Source organism: Sturnira hondurensis, unplaced genomic scaffold (genome assembly GCF_014824575.4).
Source record: "Sturnira hondurensis isolate 20B ecotype Veracruz unplaced genomic scaffold, ASM1482457v3 Scaffold0021593, whole genome shotgun sequence".
Lineage (NCBI taxonomy): Eukaryota > Metazoa > Chordata > Mammalia > Chiroptera > Phyllostomidae > Sturnira > Sturnira hondurensis.
In genome coordinates, this window is record NW_028094224.1 from 589,614 (window position 1) to 610,473 (window position 20,860).

General features: G+C 45.4%; 1 protein-coding gene across 5 annotated transcripts; it reads left to right on the forward strand.

Annotated features, from left to right (window-relative positions):
* Positions 1-5,580: 5,580 nt before the first annotated feature.
* Positions 5,581-20,757, forward strand: ZNF322 (zinc finger protein 322). 5 transcript variants are annotated; one of them, XR_005064634.1, is made up of 6 exons: positions 5,581-5,716; positions 12,520-12,594; positions 13,186-15,521; positions 16,241-16,306; positions 19,330-19,382; positions 20,274-20,757. XR_005064634.1 is itself a non-coding variant. In XM_037033051.1 (3 exons), exon 3 carries the CDS (start codon positions 13,367-13,369, stop codon positions 14,591-14,593), a length of 1,227 nt encoding a protein of 408 aa, XP_036888946.1. In that variant the 5' UTR covers positions 5,581-5,716; positions 12,520-12,594; positions 13,186-13,366; the 3' UTR covers positions 14,594-15,623. The 5 variants fall into 5 exon arrangements, 3 of the variants coding, with proteins under 3 accessions (XP_036888946.1, XP_036888948.1, XP_036888947.1); XR_005064635.1 differs by lacking the exons at positions 19,330-19,382; positions 20,274-20,757 and having other exon boundaries at positions 16,241-17,438; XM_037033051.1 differs by lacking the exons at positions 16,241-16,306; positions 19,330-19,382; positions 20,274-20,757 and having other exon boundaries at positions 13,186-15,623.
* The last annotated feature ends 103 nt before the right edge of the window (positions 20,758-20,860 follow it).

Sequence of the window (20,860 nt, forward strand, 5' to 3'; positions counted from 1 at the left end):
TTACAGGCCAAAGGGAGTGAGATGATACATTCAAAGTGCTGCAAGAAGAAGTAGCCAACTAAGAATATTTGATCTGGAAGAACTGTTCTCCACATATCAAGGAAAAATAAAGACCTTGTCAGATAAGCAAAAGCCAAGAGAGTTCCTTATACTGTCTTACAAGACATGCTAAAGGGAGTCCTTCAAGTTGAAATAAAAGGATGCTAGATAGCAGCACAAAAGCATAACTGAGGTAGCATACAAATGCAATGCTCCAAGCACAGGCTCTGATATCAGACTGTTCATATTTCAGCTTCCCATGACTAAATACAGGGCCTTGGACAAGTTACTGAGTCTCTCTGTGCACCAGTTTCTGCTAAGATAAAAATGATAATACACATCTTGTAGAATGTCTGTTATAAGTTTATGAGGTAATACATGAATAGTGTATTACTGTCTTAACTATTACTGTCTTACAAGAGAGCACATGAATAGTTAATGAGGTAATACATGAACAGTACCTGGAACATACCACATACTCAAAAGTGAAGTTACTAAAATCTATTATCTCAGATATTAAGAAGACCATGGATAGAGTATTTTGGCTTTACTTGGAAGTTTTCACTGAAAACAAACATGAAACTAAGCCTCTCCTCTGGGGAAGAATCCCAGCAGTAGACCTGTGATTAGTGAACCTTGGAATGTGGCTGTGGAAGAGCCGGTGATGCTATCACCACGCACTCCCTAAGCCCAGTGCTTTGCTTACAATCCAAATTCTCGGTCACCTGGCCCAGGCTTTTGACCTCTGTGTGGTTGGTACTCAACCTTTCCCTTTGACGTCAGAGGGCTTTTTAAAAATGTTGTTTCACGTAACACCTGAGCATGGAAAGTATCTGTATATGTTTCACTCTGAAGGAAATCTCATTTCTGCTGCAACTCAAACATAGTTGACTCCAGCCCGGAAACATAACCATAGAAGACTGGGAAACCTCTTGATAGGGGAGCAGCCGCATCCTTCACTGTAGTGGTCTCCACCCACACAAGGCCCCCACAAGCCTCCTATAGCCTGTTATCCCTCTCGCTGGACACACCTTCCGTGACTGAGTGCTTCTGCTGTGCTTTCACTACTGAACCCATGGGGATGGCGTCTCAGGGTGCTCTATTCAAGAATGAGACATGGTTGTCATTACATAGTTCTATTTACTTGCAGCAGGTAAAGGAAACTGGATTCATACCTAAACCTCTGCCTCTTCAAAGGGAGGCTTAGTCATGGCTTATCTACGCCATTGTGTCAATTGCCTGCTGATTTCTTCTGTGCAGCTGGCTAACCTTGGTTGGGCTCTGGTCAAGCTCATTCGATTACAGTTGTATCTGCAAAATACAGTTGTACATTTTAACATTTAGCAAGCATGGCATTTAGTAAGAACTGCCTAGACCTTTAGACCCTTCTCCTGTCTAACAATCCCCCCACCCCTGAGGTTTTCCACTCCTCATTCTTGAGGGAATGGGGACAGGGTCATACTTGTATAAATGCTTCCTGCTGAACGTGGACAGAATGGGTCTTTGAGGTACAGTGCAATTCGCTGGCTGCCTGACTTATCAAAGTCTCGGGTACCCTAGGTTGTGGGACTCCTGAGAAAAAGAATGTGTAAAGAGACAGGATATAAAAAACCATGAGAAGTAAGAGCAGACTTGTTGGACATCACTTATCCTCTGAAAAGCAGCTTAAGGACAGACAAGGCTTCACCAGAGTCCTGTGAACCTGGTCCCTTGTTCTCACTCAGTGGTCTCTCTTGAGAGTGATATATGCAGGAAGCTCTGTCTTGTATTTTAAAGAGATACAGTTACAATTTAATTTTCTCCTAATTCCAGGGCTCTGGCCAATACTGTGAGTTCAGCTTTTGAGCAGAAGTCCAGGGGGAGGGGGGCTCTTGCTTCAATGGTAGTGAACAAAATGTCACTGCATACCCTGCCCTCCTGACTCCCCTGTCTGTAAAATTGCTCCCACCGGTGAACCGTGTTTCTTCTGAGTTGGCCGATGGCTCACTCCTAAGGTTGTTCTTTTGAATCATTCTCCTCCTGTTAGCCAATTATCTCCTTTGCTTTCAGGAACCTCACTACACTACCTGATGAGAGGTCCACATAGCTAGAGACTGTTTAATTGTTAACTTTTCCTGCTTCTGTGGTTAACGGGCAAGTTGCAACCACTGCCCTCAGGCAGCGTCTGTGTCTAGTTACTTTAAGAAACAAAGGTAATAGCCTGACTTAGAGGCTCCACAGATGAACCCCTGGGGCAATTCCTGGAGTCTCAGGCACACACAATGCAATTCAAATGGCTTCTCCAAATCAGGTAAGCCCAGGGTAGGAGCTTCCTTTCCCTTGATCTTTGGTTTCTCAGAAGCATTCCTGCACCCTTTGTCTCACTGTAGACTTATCGTGGTCTCGTTTCAGTTTATCATACAGGGACTTGACTGTAAGACCAAAATTAGTGATTCGGATCATGAGTCCTGTCATCCAGAGAAAACCTCTCAATTGTGGTGGAGCTAGACTGGGTATCCCTGCCTCCTACTAGGGATGTAGGGTTCTCTGTCCTTGGGAAATAGGAAAACCCAGGTACTTCTGGTTTGGATATCTGGACTCTTTTCTGGGATACTCTGCATCCCTTTTCTGCTGGTACTCCTGTCTGAAGTTCTTTACCAGGACTGGCAATTAGAATGTCATCCACATATTGTGGAACAGCTTTATTTTTGAGTTGGAGGTCCCTGAAGAGGGTTGGGGAGCTTTTAAAACTGCGTGGTAGCACAGTTCAGCAATACTGGGACTTTTGATGGGTGTCAGAATCTTCCCCTTCAAAGGCAAAAATTTCTGGGAGTGGCACTATTTTAACAGGTCGAGCATATTTTAACCTTCCGACTTTTTCTTGTGCCCAAACAGCTGGATTAACCTGATTGAGAATCTCTGGGGGAATAGATCCCTGATCTTTGGGTGAAGTAGGGCCATGAACTCTATTTTTTGTCCTTGGGAATTAGTACTTCAACTTTTTTTGACCTAAATAGATGGCAGCCCCCAACTGACTTAATAGGCCCTTTCCTAAGAAGGGAACAGGTCACTCAGGTGCACAGAGGACAGAGTATGGCAGCTGTTTTAGTCCTACGTCACATGTCAGAAGCTCAACCAATTTCTGTGTCTGGCTTCCCTGACACCCCTTTCATACCATATTCTGTCTTGGAAAGGGGCCCCTTCCAGGCAGTGAAAACAGAGTTAGTGGCTCCAGCATGTAACAGCTTCTGCATCCAGAGTCAGCTGAAGTTCCTCATGGCAGATTGAAACATTTTCTGTCGGAGGCAAGAGGGCGGTGCCCCAGCCCCCTCAGTCCTCCCCTTCCACCTGGGGCCACTGCAAAGAATCAGGAGCTCCCCTTTCCTTCTTTCTCAGAGTGTCCGGGCCCTCTCTCTTCCAGTGCCCCCCTTGTTTGCAAAACGTACATTGGTTAGACTCCAGATTTGCTGGACACCTTTGACTGGTCCCACGGTGGGGGCCAGGGTTACTCACCCAAGGTGGTCTTCCTCCTCTCCTCCCCAGGCTGCCTGACGCCTGGAGGGAGATGGCCAGAAAACGCCTTTTTATCTTTTCTTCTTCCTCCTTTCTTCTGCCACATCCCTGTTGTTAAAAACCCTAAAGGTCACCCCTGGCTGTTAGGAGGTGGGAGCTGTAGGACCCACTAATACCTCTGTAACTTTCTACGGATGTCTGCAGCACTTGGGGATATGAAGTAGGTGTTCAGGACAGTGTTACTCCCTGCGTCCTCAGGGCCTAGTATAGTGTATTGTCTTAAGCATTCATTCAACCCTTCTACGAAGGCGAAAGGGCTCTCATTGACCTCTTGTGGAATAATTCTAGTGGGGTGACCCACCATACCCTTCAGCAGTAGGCTCCCAGAATACCAAGGCAGCCCTGTCTACTCAGTCATTGGGGCCCATGACTGAGGGTCAGGACTGGGAACTGACTCATCTGCCAGCTACCAGATCTAATTATTAGGCTGAGGAATATGTCTTCATCAGCCTCTTCCTTGGCTTTTAACAGTAAAGGTTTTTATCTTTGGTCAATGTTGCTGGTTCCCTAAAGCACGTTGGGTCCATGTGACATTGCAAAAGAAAATTTCTTGTTTCTTTGTTAAAGGCTCATGTTCAAAAAGTGTCCAGTGTTTCAGGATGGATCTGAAATTCAGAACTGAAGGTTGATTTCCCATTTTTCTTAAGCAGTATTTCCAACTTCTCAGACAACCCAGCATTGACTAGCGACCAGCTCACAGTCCTATTGAAGGGTTTTACATTAAAAACATGCTGCGTTGATTGAGCTAAACCTTATGTGTTTGGTACACCATGCATCAGTGAATTCTGTTCTTGCTCCCTTAAGAGGTCTTCGAACGCAAAGGCTCCTGCCTCTGCAAAAAGGCCTGGAACAGGCCCCCAGGGTGACCTCCAGAAATCCGGAACCAGACAGGGCCCTGGGCTGTCTCAGGTCTCTCTACCTTCAATCCCCCTGAAAATCCCCTTCGGGAATACCTTCAGTGGGCATCCTGACAAAGGGTTTGCTTTGTGTTTGCTTTTCCCTGTGAAGTCTCAGAACCTACATGCGCTCCAGAAATGAAACTACTCTTCTGACAACCCTATGCCCCAAACGGGGATAGAAACACCAATTACTGAGGCCGCTGGGGCCAACTCACCCGCCTCCTCTTGAACTGTCTGAGCAAAGAGGTTGTGGTAGCCACCGGACTTCACTGCGGAGGCCGGTCGGTACCGCACAGCCGCGGCCAGCGCTGGGGGGCACGCCCAGGGCGAGTCCCGTCCTGTCAGGTGGAGACCCCAGAGCGAGCTGGGTGCGGACCGACCGAGCCCCACAGAGGAGCCCCCGTCTGAGGTTCGATGCCCACTCAGGGGGCGCGCAGCTCGGGGTGCTGTATTCAGAAAGGAGACGTGGCTGTCACAAAGAGGTTTTATTGACTTGCAAGCAGGTAAAGGGATTGGGATTCACCCCCAGCTCCATCTCCCAGCAGGGAGGCTCAGCCATGGCTCGTGCACACTCTTTGGTTCATTGCACGTTGATTTCTTCTTCACAGTCGGCTACACTTACCTGGCTGTGTTCCGGTCAAGCTCATCCAGTTACAGTTGCACTCACAAAATCCTGGTGTGCGTTTTAATATTTAGCAAGAACAGCATTTACTAACGGCTGGATGTTGAGACTCTCGTCTTATCCAATATTTTGGGATCCTCCACTTCTCCCTGGTCCTTCGGTTGTTTTTCTCAAGGTTGGCGGTATCCATCCGCGCGACTCCACTCCTGCGTCCAGTCCCGGTCTCACAGCCTTGAAGAAAGAGCAGGATTCGGAAACAGCAAGGCAAACCGCGAACTTCACATCCGGGCCCTCCGCAACTTGAGCAAGGCCGCAGCACAGCGCTGGCTCCGTCCACCACTGCCCAGGACTCCTGGGCGCACGCGCCCGGGCCCCGCCCCTTCCCGAGGTGCGGCCCCATTGGTGCAGAGGCGTGGGCGGGGCGCGCTGTCGCCGCGGGCGGGTGACCACGTGACCCGTGGGCGGGGCTACGCCGCCGCCTCCGGCCCAGCTGAGAAGGTTGGGGTAGCCGGCCTGGTCAGCGTGGAGGCGCCCAGGACGGCCTGGCCTCAGCTCCCTGACCCGGCGCACAGAGGGAGCTGCTCCTGGCTCTCGTCGGCCCCAGGTTTGCTTTCCCTCCTTGCCCGAGGGTGGGCCATTCGGCCCACGACCGTGGAGCCTGCCGCCGCCGGGAAGCCTGGACCGAATGTCCGCGAGTAACCGGAAGTGCGGTGGCCGCGGGGCGAGCGGGCCGCGGGCCTCGGCGGCTGGGCCTGCCGGGTCGGGTCGGGCCGCGGAGGACTGGATCCCCGCGGCCTAGACCCTGGGAGCCGCCCTGCTCCGCGCGTCCCCGCGGCTCTGGGACCTCCGACCCCGGACTGAAAGGCGGTCAATGAAAAGTTGAGAAAAGAGAGCGTAGTGGTTCCTGCAGATGGTAGCAGTGAACACTGCCGGGCAGTTTTCTAAGTGACCTGTGCCTTTCGTCTCGGGGAAGAAACCCGAGGGCCTTGAATGGAGCCCTCCCACCCCCGTCTTTACTGTAGACATTAGTTGTGTTGCATTTGAATCTTGCAGGAGAATCCGGTTGCTTTAATCACTCCATAGCCATTTTTTGGACCTGCATTATATGTAACTTTGTTGTATACACTTAACAATGCTAGAAGAATGGGTCCTTGACCTTAGAGGTTGACATAATACAAACAAAAATCAATTAGCAAAAGAGGACTTGGGGCTTTATTATGAGGTTAGTTATTATCCAGAAAGATTCTTGATAATTTTGTCTTGAAATGGGAAGAAACTGTGGCTTCCAGTGGCGGGTACTTCTTTGCAGCAGAAACAGAATGCAAGCAGAGGTGGGAAAAGGTAAGATATGTCTGAAAGATGCTGATTGGAGTGGGGAGAAAATGGGACCAATATTTAGACGTTCAGCTTCAGAAAAAATATAAATTTCACAAAAATTACAAATTTCTACATTATTGCTGGGGTTTTTTTTCCCTCTAGGAGAGGGAAGAATTGTGTGTTGTGAATAGTTACGGATTAGAGACCTTTTGGAACCGAAAGGAAGACAGCCTTAGGTCTCTGTTGTTATGGCCAGGGGCACATCAGGCTGTGTGTTTTATATGAAAGTGGTAGGTTTCGCGGAGGCGGAGGACAGGTAGGACTAGAAGGTCCCTGGAAAAGGGGAATGATCCTCTTTTAGCTTGTGAGATAGCAGAGTGATAAAACCGAGTCCTATTCTACCAATTTAAGTGTATTTTTACGTTCCATTCCAACATGCTTATTCACAATAGGCTTGTAGTAATTGCTTCTTGATTGATTTGCAGCCCCTCAAAAGGCAGTATGCCCAAGGTTTAGGCAGGCTCAGGAGTCAGAAGATGGCGCTTTAAATCCTGGCTCTACTGGCTGAGTAATATTTTAACTGCCCTAAGCATCAGGCTTTTTATCGGTAAGGTGCAAACATTGGTATTAACACCAACTGCACAGAGGCTTTAGGAAGATTAAATGAGGCAATCCATGTAATCAATGAAAAATAAGTAAGACAATCCTTAACCTAGGGTAAGAGTCATCTATTTTTTAGATAATGCTTTACAGGCTTTCTTTGCTTGCCCCATATAGCCTTTAACTGTAAGGATTACTTGAGCTTTGAAGTTCTCTACTCAGCCTGTGTGCTTGGGCTTTTATTGCCTGCCTCTGACCTAGCCATGGAAGAGAGAACCGGTATCTTCCTGGAGGAGGGTTCCCGGAATCTAAGACTGGAAGGATACATGTAGGTTTTCCAGATGGACCAGCCAGGGCTACTAGCCTAGCCAGTTGCCTTGCGGCTGGGGCTCCAAGGATGATGATGGATCTTTTTTTTTGGGGGGGGGGGGTCTGGCATTTATTCATTCATATTTATCATTCATTCAACTAATGTATTCTTTTGCAACAAAAGGCTAAGTCCAAACCCAAATGAAAGTTTTATTCTAGTCGCAGAGAAACCAATGAACAAGCATAAAACTTGTACCACAAAGTTGGGTAACGAGTGCTCTGCAGAGACATAAAGTGGGATGAGGGGATGTGCTATGTTAGGGAAAGTCCCCATGTGCCTCTTTTCGAGGAAGTAATTTTTAGGCAGACGCTTGAATCAGTTACCTAGGGGAAGAACGTTCTAGGCTGAAGGAAGAAGTGCAGAGGTTCTTGGGTGGCCTGTGGAGCTAGAGAGAGGTGGAGGTGCCACATTACATAGAGCTGTGAAAATTTTGTGTTTATTCTTAGTGATGGGAGACAGTTAAAATATTTTGAACTAGGGAAGTGTTATGGTCTACTTAGAGTTTTATCAACTAGACTGTAAATTTACCAGGAGCTGACATCTAAAAGACTTATATATGCATAAAAATTATTTCCTTATTTACAGTTTTTTTTCTTCTTTGTGCCCCACAGTTTTTGGCTACTTAGGACAAATGTAATACCCTGAGCTGATAATTTTAGGAAATACTCTGGTTCATTTACCAGGTTATTTTCAGGCTCAGTATCCTTTATTTGTAGTCTATGTTCCTTTCTCCTTTTGGCCTTAATGGTAATAGACATTTTCAAAGGCAAAACTCCCATAAACCCACCATCTTGTATTAGCTATTTGTCTAGATGCCTGCATGTCTTTATAGATAGTTGCGATTCTGGATTCTTTCTTTCCCTCCAAACATTTCTCCACAACTGCTTTTGTAGTTTTTGCACAGTCTTCATATTAATCATTAACTTGCTGAGTTATTTTATTATTTATTAATTATTTTATATAGATTTTGAATGAGACTTTGTGCAAGAGACAGGCACAGATGGTGTGCTCAGTGGATATGAGGGGTTTTGTGCACATAGAGTTGGATTGGGCAAATAGAACCTGACATTCACTGAGCCCCCGCTGAGACTCAGATGTTGAGCCCAGCCCTCTGACACCGCCTCGTTCTCACAGCAGCTCTGTGAGGTCCGGAATGGTAGCCCACCGACTGGATCAAAGGGAAAATGGAAGCCGAAGAACCTTAAGTCACCACCCAAGTTCTCACAGCTACAAAGCAGCATATGGGGAACTTGAACCAAAATCTAATTTCAGAGCTTGAACATTTAATTCAACTAGCACAGCATGCCAACTCTCGCTACCATGCTTTTTAAAAAAATTAAGTGCCTTTTAATTTTGAAATAACTTGAGACTTACAAAAATGTTGTAAAATAGTACAAAGAATGCCCACATATCCTTTGCCCATAGTTTCTAAATGTTAACACTTCACTCTGCTTGCTCTATGACTCTGTTTACTTGTTTCTCTCTATATACATAGAAATGCACTTTACATCTGACTCAACAATCCCTTTTGTAGAAATTGACTCTGAAGATCACCTGCAACGATATGATAATACACATGCATAAAGTTACACATTGTAGCAATGTTTGTAACTTGGAAATTTTTAAAACAACTGAAATGCTCATATGTAAGAAAGTGGTTGAAAAAGGAAAGAAAAATGCAAGAAAACAGTTGAATAAACTCGATATACCCACACATAATGGGGTATTATGCAGCTGTGAAAGAATGAAGAAAATCTTTACAAGCTGATGTGGAGTGATTTCTAGGATAAATGGCAAGTTTTAAAAAGCAATAGTGTAAAAGAGTATGCTACATTTTGTATAATAATATATATTATATGCCACAATATAAAAAGTACCAAAAAGTATGCCTCAGTTTGTGTAAGGATGTGATGTTGGACTTTTGTTAGTAATTTTCACATTGATGCTGGACTGTAGGATTTTTATGCTCTCTTCATCAGATGTAGTTATCAGTGTTAAACTTTTTTTCACAAAAGAATTAGAAGTTTTTCTTTATTTTTAGTGGTCCAGAAAACAGGTATGAAGCATCTTTGTAAGTTTGTTAGAATTCTCTTCTGAAACAGTCTAGGTTTAGTGTTTTTGTAGGATAGTTCCTTAGTAACTTTTTCTGTTTATTCTGTGCGTATTGCTGTTTTAAAACTTCCTGACTCTATTGGGGTCGATTTGGGTAAATTGTGTTTCCTAAGGAAACAGTTTTATTTCATGGGTTATCACACTTATTTTTTGTAGAAGTCTACAGAGTGGTCTCATGTATATATGGGTTGGTTTGTTGCTTTTCTGTTTTGGTGGGTATTTATTCCTCATCCTTTCTTACTTTGTAAATGTGTGATTTCTCCGTTCCCCCCCACCCCCCGTTATGATGTGAGCTAGTACTTTATTTATTTAGGTTTATCAAAATAAGTAGGATTTTGATTTATAGTTAGGTTCATTGTTTTTCTATGCAGTTCATTGATTTATATTTTTATGTTGATTTTCTTCCTTTGTTTTGATTTACTTTTTCTTAGCTTTTTGATCTGAGAGTTTAGTTTTTCATGTAATTATTTTACTTTTATTGATAAAAATTATTTAAGACTATAACTATTCCTTTGATCACTGCTTTAAATTTATTTTATAGATTATAATATGTAATAGTCAAGTATTGACATTTAGAAATTCATTTTAATTTTCCATTTGCTCATTCACTGAAGAGTTGTTATAATATTTTATTTTTCCTCCTGGGGGTGGTCATTTGTTATTTGATATTTGAGACATTTCTAGTTTTACTGCAGAGTGTTGTTTATGTCACTTTATGGAACTTACTGATACTTCCTTGATAACCTATATATAGGTTAATATGTGACTTTTTCATTTGTGCTTGAAAAGAAAGTTTATTCCTTATAATGAAGGTATAAGTTTCAACAGATACCCATAAGATTCACTTTCTGGTTACATTATTTAGGCTTTCTGCATCATTACCTACTTTTGCTCCCCTTTGTCTTTTTACTGACAGTAGTATTTTTTCTTACTAATTTTTTATGTATGTTTCTTGGCATCTTCTAGGTTTTGCTGTAAACGGGTGACTGTTGTGTAACTTGGTACATAGATAATCAAAACTGTTGTAAGCTTACTGTATTTATTGGCTTTCACAGTTTAAAAAGTGTCCTTTATCATGTTTAATTTTGGCTTGCATTCCACTTTGCTTGATGTTGTGACTAGAAGCACTACTTTTATTGTTCTGTTTGCCTGGTGTTCCTTCCATCCCTTTCTTTTTAACCTTTCTGAGTCGTTTAGCTTTAGGTGTCTTATATTTAGCTCATTTGGTCTTGCTTGTGAGCCATGTTAAAAATCACTTTTCATAAGTGAGTTAAACTCATTCACATTTATTGATGTGATTGATCTCATCACTGCTGTATTGTTTGTGTAACATTAGTCCAATGTGTTTTCATTGCTCTTTCATTTAAAATTTTTTACAATGCTTGATTTTTGTTATTATGCCTACCTTTGTACTTAGACCTTTTTTAAGGTATTTTTTTCATTACATTTATTTCATTCCATTTATTCCCCTTGTACCTTCTTCCACCCCCCCAACCCCCGCAATTACCTTTTAAAATGCCTTTAATCCCATTTTCTTATTGATCCTTTAATTATCTGATTTTCTCATTAATGCAGTAATCAGTGAGGTTATTTGGCTTTGTCTTCTCCCTCTTCTCCCAGTTTTGGTTGAGTTATTTTGATTTTATGAGAACATAAAATGTTTTACAAGGTCGCTCATGCAGCAGCATGTTACTGCTTTGCCACTGTGGTCAAGTTTTGCTTCTGGTTTAAAACTGGGTGGTATTTTTAGAAGATACAGGAGAGATAGACTGTGCATTTAAAAACTTGTCTTCATTTTGAAGGACCTGACATTCCCCTCTGCTCCTTGCTTCCTCGGCTGGGCGCTCGCAGGGTTCCTCCCCTCTCTTTCCACTCTCCTCTTTGCGAGCAGTTGTCACTCCAGGGCCGCCTCTTCTGTCCCACGTGCGCGCTGAGTGTCCTCCTTGTATCCTTTGATCAGAACTCTTTTAAAGTGTTTTCCTGCTTAGAGTGGGTTTTCTCCTTTTGACAGTGAGATTTAGCGCTGCCGCGCAGCTCTGCTTTCTGTGCACCAACTGAAGTCGGTTTTAAGTCCTCGGCAGGAAGCCCATGGCGTTGTGAAAAATGCCAGGTGACTTACATTTTAATCTCTCGGACTTCCGCGGTTCCACCTGTACTGAGTTCTGCCCAGGGATAAAGAAAGGACGCAACGTAGTGAGCTCGCTGCAGGTCGGGATGTGCTTCCGTGGTCTGCGTGCCCCTGCCGGTCCCCGGCCCTGCCCCGTGCGGTCCATGCAGGGCTCAGGCTCGTGTTCTGTGGGAACCGGAACCGTGAACACGTTGTGTTGAGTCCTGGCGGCTGTGGACTCCGTGTGCATGCCCGCTGCTGTCTGCATCTGAGTATCCCGTGCTGCCTCCGGCTCCTCAGTGGCAGGAGGGTGGTGGAAGGACCTGAATGTCTGATGACCCTGAACGGGCAGGTTAGAGCTGCGGGGGGGAAGGAATCCGGGACAGGTCTGGCTGTCAGGTTCCGAATGCCCACAGTCGACTGCATCCTGATATGTGGTTCAGATAGAGACTGTGAATAGCCAAAATGGTGAGGATGGCATGTCTGGCCGAGAAGGTGGGGGGTGGTGTCGTCCTTGTCCTCGAGGACACGGTCCTCCCCGAGGTAATTCAGGCCAGGGCAGCCTGGGCTCCTGGGGAAGGTGGCGCCTCGGCATGTCAGTGAAGGTAGGTAGGGGCTCTTTCCTGCGATGCTGTCACATTCCCAAGGGTGTTTTATAGACTCTTTGTGTCCTTTTTCTCCCAAGAGGCATGACTGGACTGTGGGAGTGACAGGACAGGACTGTGGAGTGACAGGACTGTGGGCATTGTCTTCAGGATTGAACATAAGGGCTTGTATAAGAAAACCTTGCAGCTCTTTTTAAGGAAACTGTACCCACTTTAGGTTCTTTGAGTGAAAAGACTTAGTGCTGAGTCCTGCCGTTTATGACTGTCTACCCTTTTCTTGTCCTTGTGTTCTACAGAATGCCATCTTCGTTGGGAAATCAAAGTCTCAGGACCAGGAAGTGAATGCTGCTCCCCCTCCATTTACATTCCAGGTGAGCTCCAGCTTCCTCAGTCTTTTGAAATGCACCTTACTTATCTCTTCTAAACCACATCCCATCAGACCAGCTCCCACCATGTGGCATTCAGCCCTGTCCTTTACCAGCTGAGGATCCAAGTAGAACAGCAGTAAGCTGCTTATTAGGCACCAACCGTATGCCTGCTCTGCATACTAAGGAAAGAGCAGCAATCAGAACAGACATCGTGCCTATTCTAGCCACAGACAGCACGTCAGTGAGTTTCGTGTGTGCTGTACTGGGCAGTGAGTGCTGTGGAGAAAAGCGGAGCAGCAAAGGGGCAGGGAAAGCGGGGCCTGCACCCCTGGGCCAGAGCAAGGGGGGAAGAGGGAGAACCTGGGTTTGAGATCACCCAGGTCACAAAAGGAATAATTGTCCATAGTACTTTGCGCTCGTATTGCTGATTGGTTTTATATTGGCAAAGAGGAAAACTAACTGGTCTCAGCCCCTGCAACACCTGGGACACTTACAGGCTGATGCAGAGCTTCTGTCTGTTCTACAGTGATTTTAACTCTGAGCATTCTTTCTCAGTTACAGGAATATAAATAATACTTCTTCTTTGTCTCACAGTGTTGGAAATACCGAGTAAGGAATTAGTGTATATGATGCTGGAAACCTGTAGAGATGCACAGCTCATGACTCAAAGGCCTAAAACAGGTGTATCTTTCAAGTTCTTATCAGGAAAATGACAGTGGAGAAAATGACAGGCCAAGGCGGCCAGCGGGAAGCGCCCTAGGAGGGAGCCACAGAGATGTACACTTCAGAAGAGAGACGTGATCAGAGAGCTCAGAGCAGGACAGTGTGTCGTGCGCGCCCTCAGAAGGGCCAGAAGATCTTTATTCATGTGCATGAGATCACTCATATAGATGATCACGTATACCAGTGCCTTGAACGTGAGCAAAGCTTCTGCGAAAACTTAGCTCTTATTATGTGTGAGAGAACCCACAGTGGAGAGAAACCTTATCGATGTGATATGTGTGAGAAAACCTTCATCCAACGCTCAGATCTCGTTTCACACCAGAGGATCCACAATTATGAGAAACCCTATAAATGTAGCAAATGTGAGAAGAGCTTCTGGCACCACTTAGCCCTTTCAGGACACCAGAGAACACACGCAGGTAAAAAATTTTATACGTGTGACATTTGTGGCAAGAATTTTGGACAGAGCTCTGATCTGCTTGTCCACCAGCGAAGCCACACTGGCGAGAAACCGTATCTGTGCAGTGAGTGTGATAAGTGCTTCAGTCGAAGTACGAACCTCATTCGGCACCGAAGAACTCACACCGGCGAGAAACCATTTAAGTGTCTGGAATGTGAAAAAGCTTTTAGTGGGAAATCGGATCTCATTAGCCACCAGAGAACTCACACTGGCGAAAGGCCCTACAAATGTAATAAGTGTGAGAAGAGTTACCGGCACCGTTCAGCCTTCATTGTTCATAAAAGAGTCCACACCGGGGAGAAGCCCTACAAGTGCGGCGCCTGCGAGAAGTGCTTCGGCCAGAAGTCAGACCTCATTGTCCACCAGAGGGTCCACACAGGGGAGAAGCCCTACAAGTGCTTGGAATGTATGAGAAGTTTCACTCGCAGTGCCAACCTAATCAGGCACCAGGCAACTCACACGCACACTTTTAAATGCCTTGAATATGAGAAGAGTTTCAGCTGTGGCTCAGACCTTATTGTGCATCAAAGAATTCACATGGAAGAGAAGCCCCATCAGTGGTCTGCCTGTGAGAGTGGCTTCCTCCTGGGCATGGGCTTTGTTGCACAGCCAAAAATGAGGACTCAGACAGAGGAGCTGCGTTATCCGTACAGTGTGTGTGACAAAGGCTTCTGCCAGAGTTCGGCCCTCCTGCAGCATCAGATGGTCCCCGGTGGCGAGAAGCCCTGTATCTGTAACTCAGGGGAGAAAGGGCTTGAGCTCAGCCCTCCCCACACACCAGAAGCCTCACAAACGTCTTGGCCAGACAAGAAGTTATAACACCATAAACATTTATGAGTCAGAGAACCCATTAAAATAAGGAACTCTAGGCAAAGCTTAGATTTTTCTAAGAGCTCAGACTTCAGTGGGGACCAGAGAACCTGCGAATGTAGGAAGCTGGGAAGTGGTTTGCCCAGAGAGCTGCCCTAACAGAATCCTACCAGTCACTCCAACGAGAAACCTTCAAAGGCCCCGAGGCTTGGAAAACCTGTAGTCTGAGCTCCGACCTGGTCACTCACAGGAGGACTCGTACCAGTGGGAAACCTTGCAGATGCCGGGAGGGAGAGAGCCTCCTAGCCACACTCACATCTCTCCCTCCAGGGGCGTTTGCACAATGCCCTTGGTGTGCACAGCCCACCTGCTTATGTACACAGCTTGCTGGTGTCAGAGAGCTCACACTCAGGAGAAACCCCAGCAAGTACAGTGAAAGCTTCCAACAGAACTGTGACTTTCCTAACCATCAAAAAAGCCATATTGGTGACAGTTTAGGTATTTGTCTGGAGTGTGGCAAAAGCATTAGATGGAGAGCCTTCTTGGGTTTGCATCAACAACAACAAAACGGATCTAAGAAGAGTCCTTATGAAGTCTGAGGGAGAAGAGCTGTCAGCGATCAGCAACTTTGGTTGACACACCAGGGAACTCACACATGTGAAAAGCCCCATAAATACCCTGAGTCAGAAAAAACCCTCACTAGCAACCTCCACCTCTGGGCCCCAAAGAACCTGCTCTGCAGAGAGTCGTGCTCCAGTGCGAGCACAAGTCGGGGGTCGTGTACATGCAGTAGGTGTGAGAATAGCCGTGCTCCCCGTTAGCGGGCCCCTGTGTAGAGGTGACTTTCGTGGAGTCGGGACCTGCACGGCTCTTCGATGCCCGAGGCTCACCGTGGCAGGAGCTCGGGCAGGTCAGAGCGGCCTGATGGGAAACTCAGGTAAAGATCCTTTTCTTTTATCTGAACCACTTCATTATGATCGCTTTACTTTCTCTTTTTAAAATGTGGAAATCCAATAAAGGAAAGGACTGTGCCCTGTGACAGACGGTGTGGCATGTGTTACTGTGGGGGACAGGAGAAGACTGACTTTGCCTTCTGGTGGTTACTGTTCTTTGAAAAATTCTTGGCCAGATTGGGGACTGGTTTTGACAGTCGCTTGGGGAACTTGCTGGAAGTGGAAACAACTAGGCAGGTGGGGGGCTGCTCTCCTGGGTCAGGACTCCCAGAAGCTTCCCCTTCGCAGGGCCAACTACACACACAGGCGGGACACTTGGCGTCGTTTTACTTGGGGTTTCCTTTCCCGAAATGTCTGAGTATCACCGGTGTTTTACATGTTTGCTATAGAGATTCACCTCTTTTCGACTCAGAAATGCCAGTTCGAGGAGCAGTTATGGTGTTGCTAGTATCCACATCTCTGTGGCTTCCTGTGCCACCCCTTCCGGTGCGGACATCTCCTTAGCGGCTCCGTGCAGAATGGCGAAGGGAGGGCTGCGAGGACTTTAGGCCTGTGCAGGCAGGTGACACCTGGTGATGCTTTGTTAGTGCAGGAGCCATGCTTCTGGTTTTGAGATTCCTGCCTCCAAAGCCAGTGTTCTTTTCTCTCCATTATCCTGCTGTTTAATTCAGTCCCATAATGATATACCTTTCATTTATTTCAGTTCTGCCAAGAAAGGAGAGACTACTTTTTATTCCCAGGGAAAGGATTGCAATCACTACAATATAAGGTATTTATTTGGCTTGGAATGTAGGATTCTAAATGCTAGAAGGGAAAAGTAGTAGCCAGATTTATCAGAGGTTTAGGGATTAGCACTTATCTCCAATGTAACAGAGTGACTATTATATTCAACATTCTCTAGAAGTACTATAATCCAGGGATCTATAAATGAACAGTTCTGAGGGGATTTTCCCCCTCAAAAGACACGTAGTAAAAGTAGTTAAGATCCCTGCAGTATTTGGGACTCTAGACTGGTGAATAAATATTTTGTTGCTAGTGTGCGTCTGACTAACCTAGTCGATCTGAGCAAACCCCTGGACTCCAGGAGCGCTGGCCTCCGAACCACAGAGGTGGCCAACAGCTGCTTTGTGTGCGGCTCTGATCTCTGACCCTAGGGGCTGGCTGATGACCTTGATAATCTTACAGTCATGGGGCAGCTCATAGTGATAGGAAGGAATCTGGTTCCAGGGTTTTTTTCTTTTAGCAAACAGGTCCTGGAAGGTTATTCACCCTGGTATGTTTTAGTATTATGTCCATAAATAGGTCTTATGCCATGAATAGTTGCCCAGTGTGGTAAAACACATGAGATATATTTGTTTTTCTTTGGTGTCTGTCGCTAGTGTATGTTTGATCACTGTAACACTAAAATAGTATGGGCGTATGGCATGGCAGCGACGAGTATTAGTCCTGTGGCTGCTTGCTGGTCATTAGAACCTGCAGAAGGGGACAGAGTTGGCCTCATGGCAGGGTAATGACCCTTCTTGTGGCTAATCTCACTGGTAACTAGCAGTATCTAGTCTTTAAGTAAATTAAGGATGGACCATCCCCCAAGCAGAACTTAGTGGGTTTGAAACAGGTCCAAGGTCTTTTAACCACGGGGAAGAGGTGTTGGTACTGTTCACGTAGCACAGCCTGAGGCTGGGGAGGACCACCTGGGAGCCTGTAACCAGCACTGGAAGGCAACTTCTGGGATGGCTGGAGGTTCTCTTGAAACAGTGCCAACCTAGATCGACCTCAGGTAAGTAGTTAGGGTCACTTTTCGAGATTTCAGACCAAATGAGACACTTGTATTCAGTGTATTCCTATGCTTCAATGTTTTTGTTGCCCTTAATTCTTAAATAAACATTTGTTCTGCAAAACTCCCGTTTGTCTCTACTGTACTAAGAAAGAAATGTTCCCCCTACCCTTGCATTAGAATAGAGCAGGTACTCAGGAACCCTTTCACAATGTGTGTGTCCATCATCAGTTCATCACGATGTACGCATTCTATATCGTACAATTTTACTTTTCAGTTATACTTGAATAAAGCTGGGGAAAAAGAGGATAAAGTGGATAGTCATGTGGGCCTCATTCTGGTGTCATTGGACCGTCTCTAGAATTCTAGGAGCTTCTGGCTGGGAGTGAACGAAACCCAAAGGGAGTGTAGTCTGTGCTTTCTCTGGACCATGGGTCCTTTCAGACTGGCCCCCTCCACACCACTGCATGACATAACAGCACAGGGAGGAGTCCTAGCTTCATCTGACCATATGGGGCTAAAATTCAGTAACCTGTGCTCCATCGATGATCCATGTGGAGTCCATGCCCTCGTTACTCACAGAAGTTAAACACATCCAGGTTTCCGAAAGAGACACTTGGGAGAATATCGCCTGCAGAGCAGCTCAGTTCTGCCCAACTATGATTATCTCTGCTTCACTTCCTGGCAGGAGTACTAGTACCAACAACGCATCAGCATGAGAACACGCCCATGGTGAGAGGGTAGAGATCTTTAGGTGTGACTGGGGAAACTGTCCTTTCCAGTGTAATTAGTGAACACATTCCCCAACCCCAGCCATTTCTTCCAGCCTCTCTGGTCTGAGGCCAGGGGGCGGTGGTAGGCCCTGCTCTGTCATCTGTGACGTTGGTGTCAGGATAAGTATCCCACTGAGGCACAAAAGTGTGCAGAACTTTAGAGTTCTCAGAATCCATTCAGCTAACTTCTAATTTAGAGTAGGTTTCATTGTTACTGTAACTGAGTAAAGGTGCAAAGGACCTGTACACCCCACCACTAACCATGCGTAGTTGTTGAGGTCCAGATTCAAAATCATTTTATCAAGGTCAGATTTCTGGTTATTGTACAGACTCATCAAAGCAAGCTTGCAAACTTCAGAAATCTTAACACACTAAATGTTAGATTGGAGAGGACCCAAACACCCTCACATAATGAAATTTGTGGTGCTTTTTTTCTGGTACAATATATTTCTTACAGGTTTGCTTGAATTTGTAAACTTCACCAGTTCATTGAAGGAAGTTGTACATTTGTGTCTAATTTTACCTTTCATAGTGAGATTGCTGGAACATATATCTTTTAGGTTTCAACATGTCTGGAAGTTACCATCTAAACTTTATTTTGAGTGGGATTCTGATGTTCTCTACCGTGGGTTGGAGTGGCCGCCATCTTGGGTGAGTGCTAGAAACTTGGCCTCTGTCCCAGGCTCAGTAGGACTTAGAAAAGGGTTCAGAGACTCGAGGTGTCCTGTAGGAAGCAAAAACTTGATGAGCATGGCAGAGTCGAAGACCCAGGGAATCCAGTTAATAACTGCGTGGTTGAAAAAGTTATAAAACTTGGTGTGATTCCTTGGGGCCTAGGGGCAAAATGCAACCAGGAAAGGTGAAAAATGCCATGACTAGCAAACTCAAAAGGACAGCTGTTGGGCACCTTGGTGCTGTGACAGGAATGACCTAAGAGGAGTAAATAGACATCCACCAAAGTGATGTGCCAGTCAGCTACCATGTAACCAGCCCATGCTGATTAGTGAGCGAGACCTACTATGACAGTAGTGCTGTCTCCTGCAGGCCTCATCCGATGTAACGTGAAAATCACGTCACTACAAATTTGTGTACATCTGGAATTAAAGGCACTTGTGATGAATCCAGGGTGTTTCACACAGAAAGCAGAATCTGGTAATCAGCCTTGTATTTATTCTGTGGACTGATGGTGCTCCGGTAGATCCCACCGTGTTCATAGCAGACGACCAGGATCTTTCCCTCTTACAGACCGAGGGTTCCCAGTAACCAGCTGAATCAGCTCACGTTCATTTAGGCACCAGGTAAATAGTCTTTTATTCCTAGCAATAAGTCATTTTAAAAATTGTTTTAGCATTGTAAAATACTGTAATGACAGATGGTACAAATGACATGAGGCAAATATCTAAGTTAAAGCTTATTATGTTAACCTTGTGACCCCCTTTTTTATGACAATAAATTTCTGCCAGACCTGATACCTCCTTGTCAACTCTCCCGTCATACCACCTTCTGTCATCCTGGTCAGCATTCCCAGGAATGGCTTATTTTGCTGAATGCATAGGTACTTGTGAAAATCATATGGAGACATTTATTGCTTGATATACCAGTACTATTCTACTCCATAGAATTCTTAAACTAGGGTCTTTAGAAAAATTAAGCTGTTGCCCATTCACGTGAACTCTTAAACACTTGTACAGCATTCTGCTACATAGCTTTGACTTAGCAGTCCCTGCCCTCGTTGACAATCTGGGCTGATGTCATTAACGATTGCAGTGAACACCCATGCCTGCACAGCTGGTGTCAACAGTGAGCCTCGCTGTGTCACTGCCCACCTCAGTGCCGTCTTTCATGTGTGGCTTCTTTATCTGGGGCATCAGGGTGCTGTTTATTTTTATGTACAGTATTATGCTCAAATATGTAGCACCAATTTTCTGGAGACTTATGTTGAAATTATATCACCTGCAAATGTCAGTTTTTCCCCCTCTGGGCTTTTGTTTTCATCTTTGTCTCTGAATCTCCAAGATTTTTTGGACAGTTTATGAATAGGGAGTATCTTCATGCATTCCTGACTTTAATTAGAATATTTTAAAAGCTTCAGTTAGTTTTGAGATTTGTAATAAGATCTTTCCAGATGCCCCTCATTTGGTTAAAGAAACATTTTTATTATTGGATTACTAAGATTTTTATCATTACAGTGTTAAATTTAGTTGAACTTCAATCTTCTACCACTGTATTTGCCCAGCTATGACATCTGGATTCTAACCAGAGGTCCAATCTCTGTGAGGCTGCATGCAGACTTCTTTCTCAGCTGTGCTGACACTGCTTTTGTCTTCAGTGGTTTACACCAAGGCTGTCACCTCTGGGGCTGCTCTTGTCATCTGTGACCTCCCATCTTAGTGCCAACAGAGTGCACCTGGGAGAGTCACAGTGCTGCTACCTCTGACGTGGTTCCAACCCAACAGTCCACCCAGGGAGCTTTGTGTGAGATTGTAGTTCACCAGGATCTTCCAGACTTCTGTTCATCTTCCAGGGACAATTCAGAAAACTTGGTAAAAAATGACCCCATCTCTGAAAACCATGATTGGGACTCAGCTCCACACTAAGGGCTTCTCTTACCTCCCCAATGGTGTCACCACACATCCACCATAATGCTGGAAGCACCTCTGCACATTTACTCCTGAAGTACCCCTTTTCTAGTGGTCTGTGAGACTCTCAATGGCAAGTACCATGTGTTCTTCTGTTCTCTTGCTCACATGCTCAGAGTGACTTGGTAAACACTAAA

Bases quoted from the DNA above. Each gene is read 5' to 3' on its own strand.
- ZNF322 (XM_037033051.1), top strand. From the start codon at position 13,367: ATGTACACTTCAGAAGAGAGACGTGATCAGAGAGCTCAGAGCAGGACA.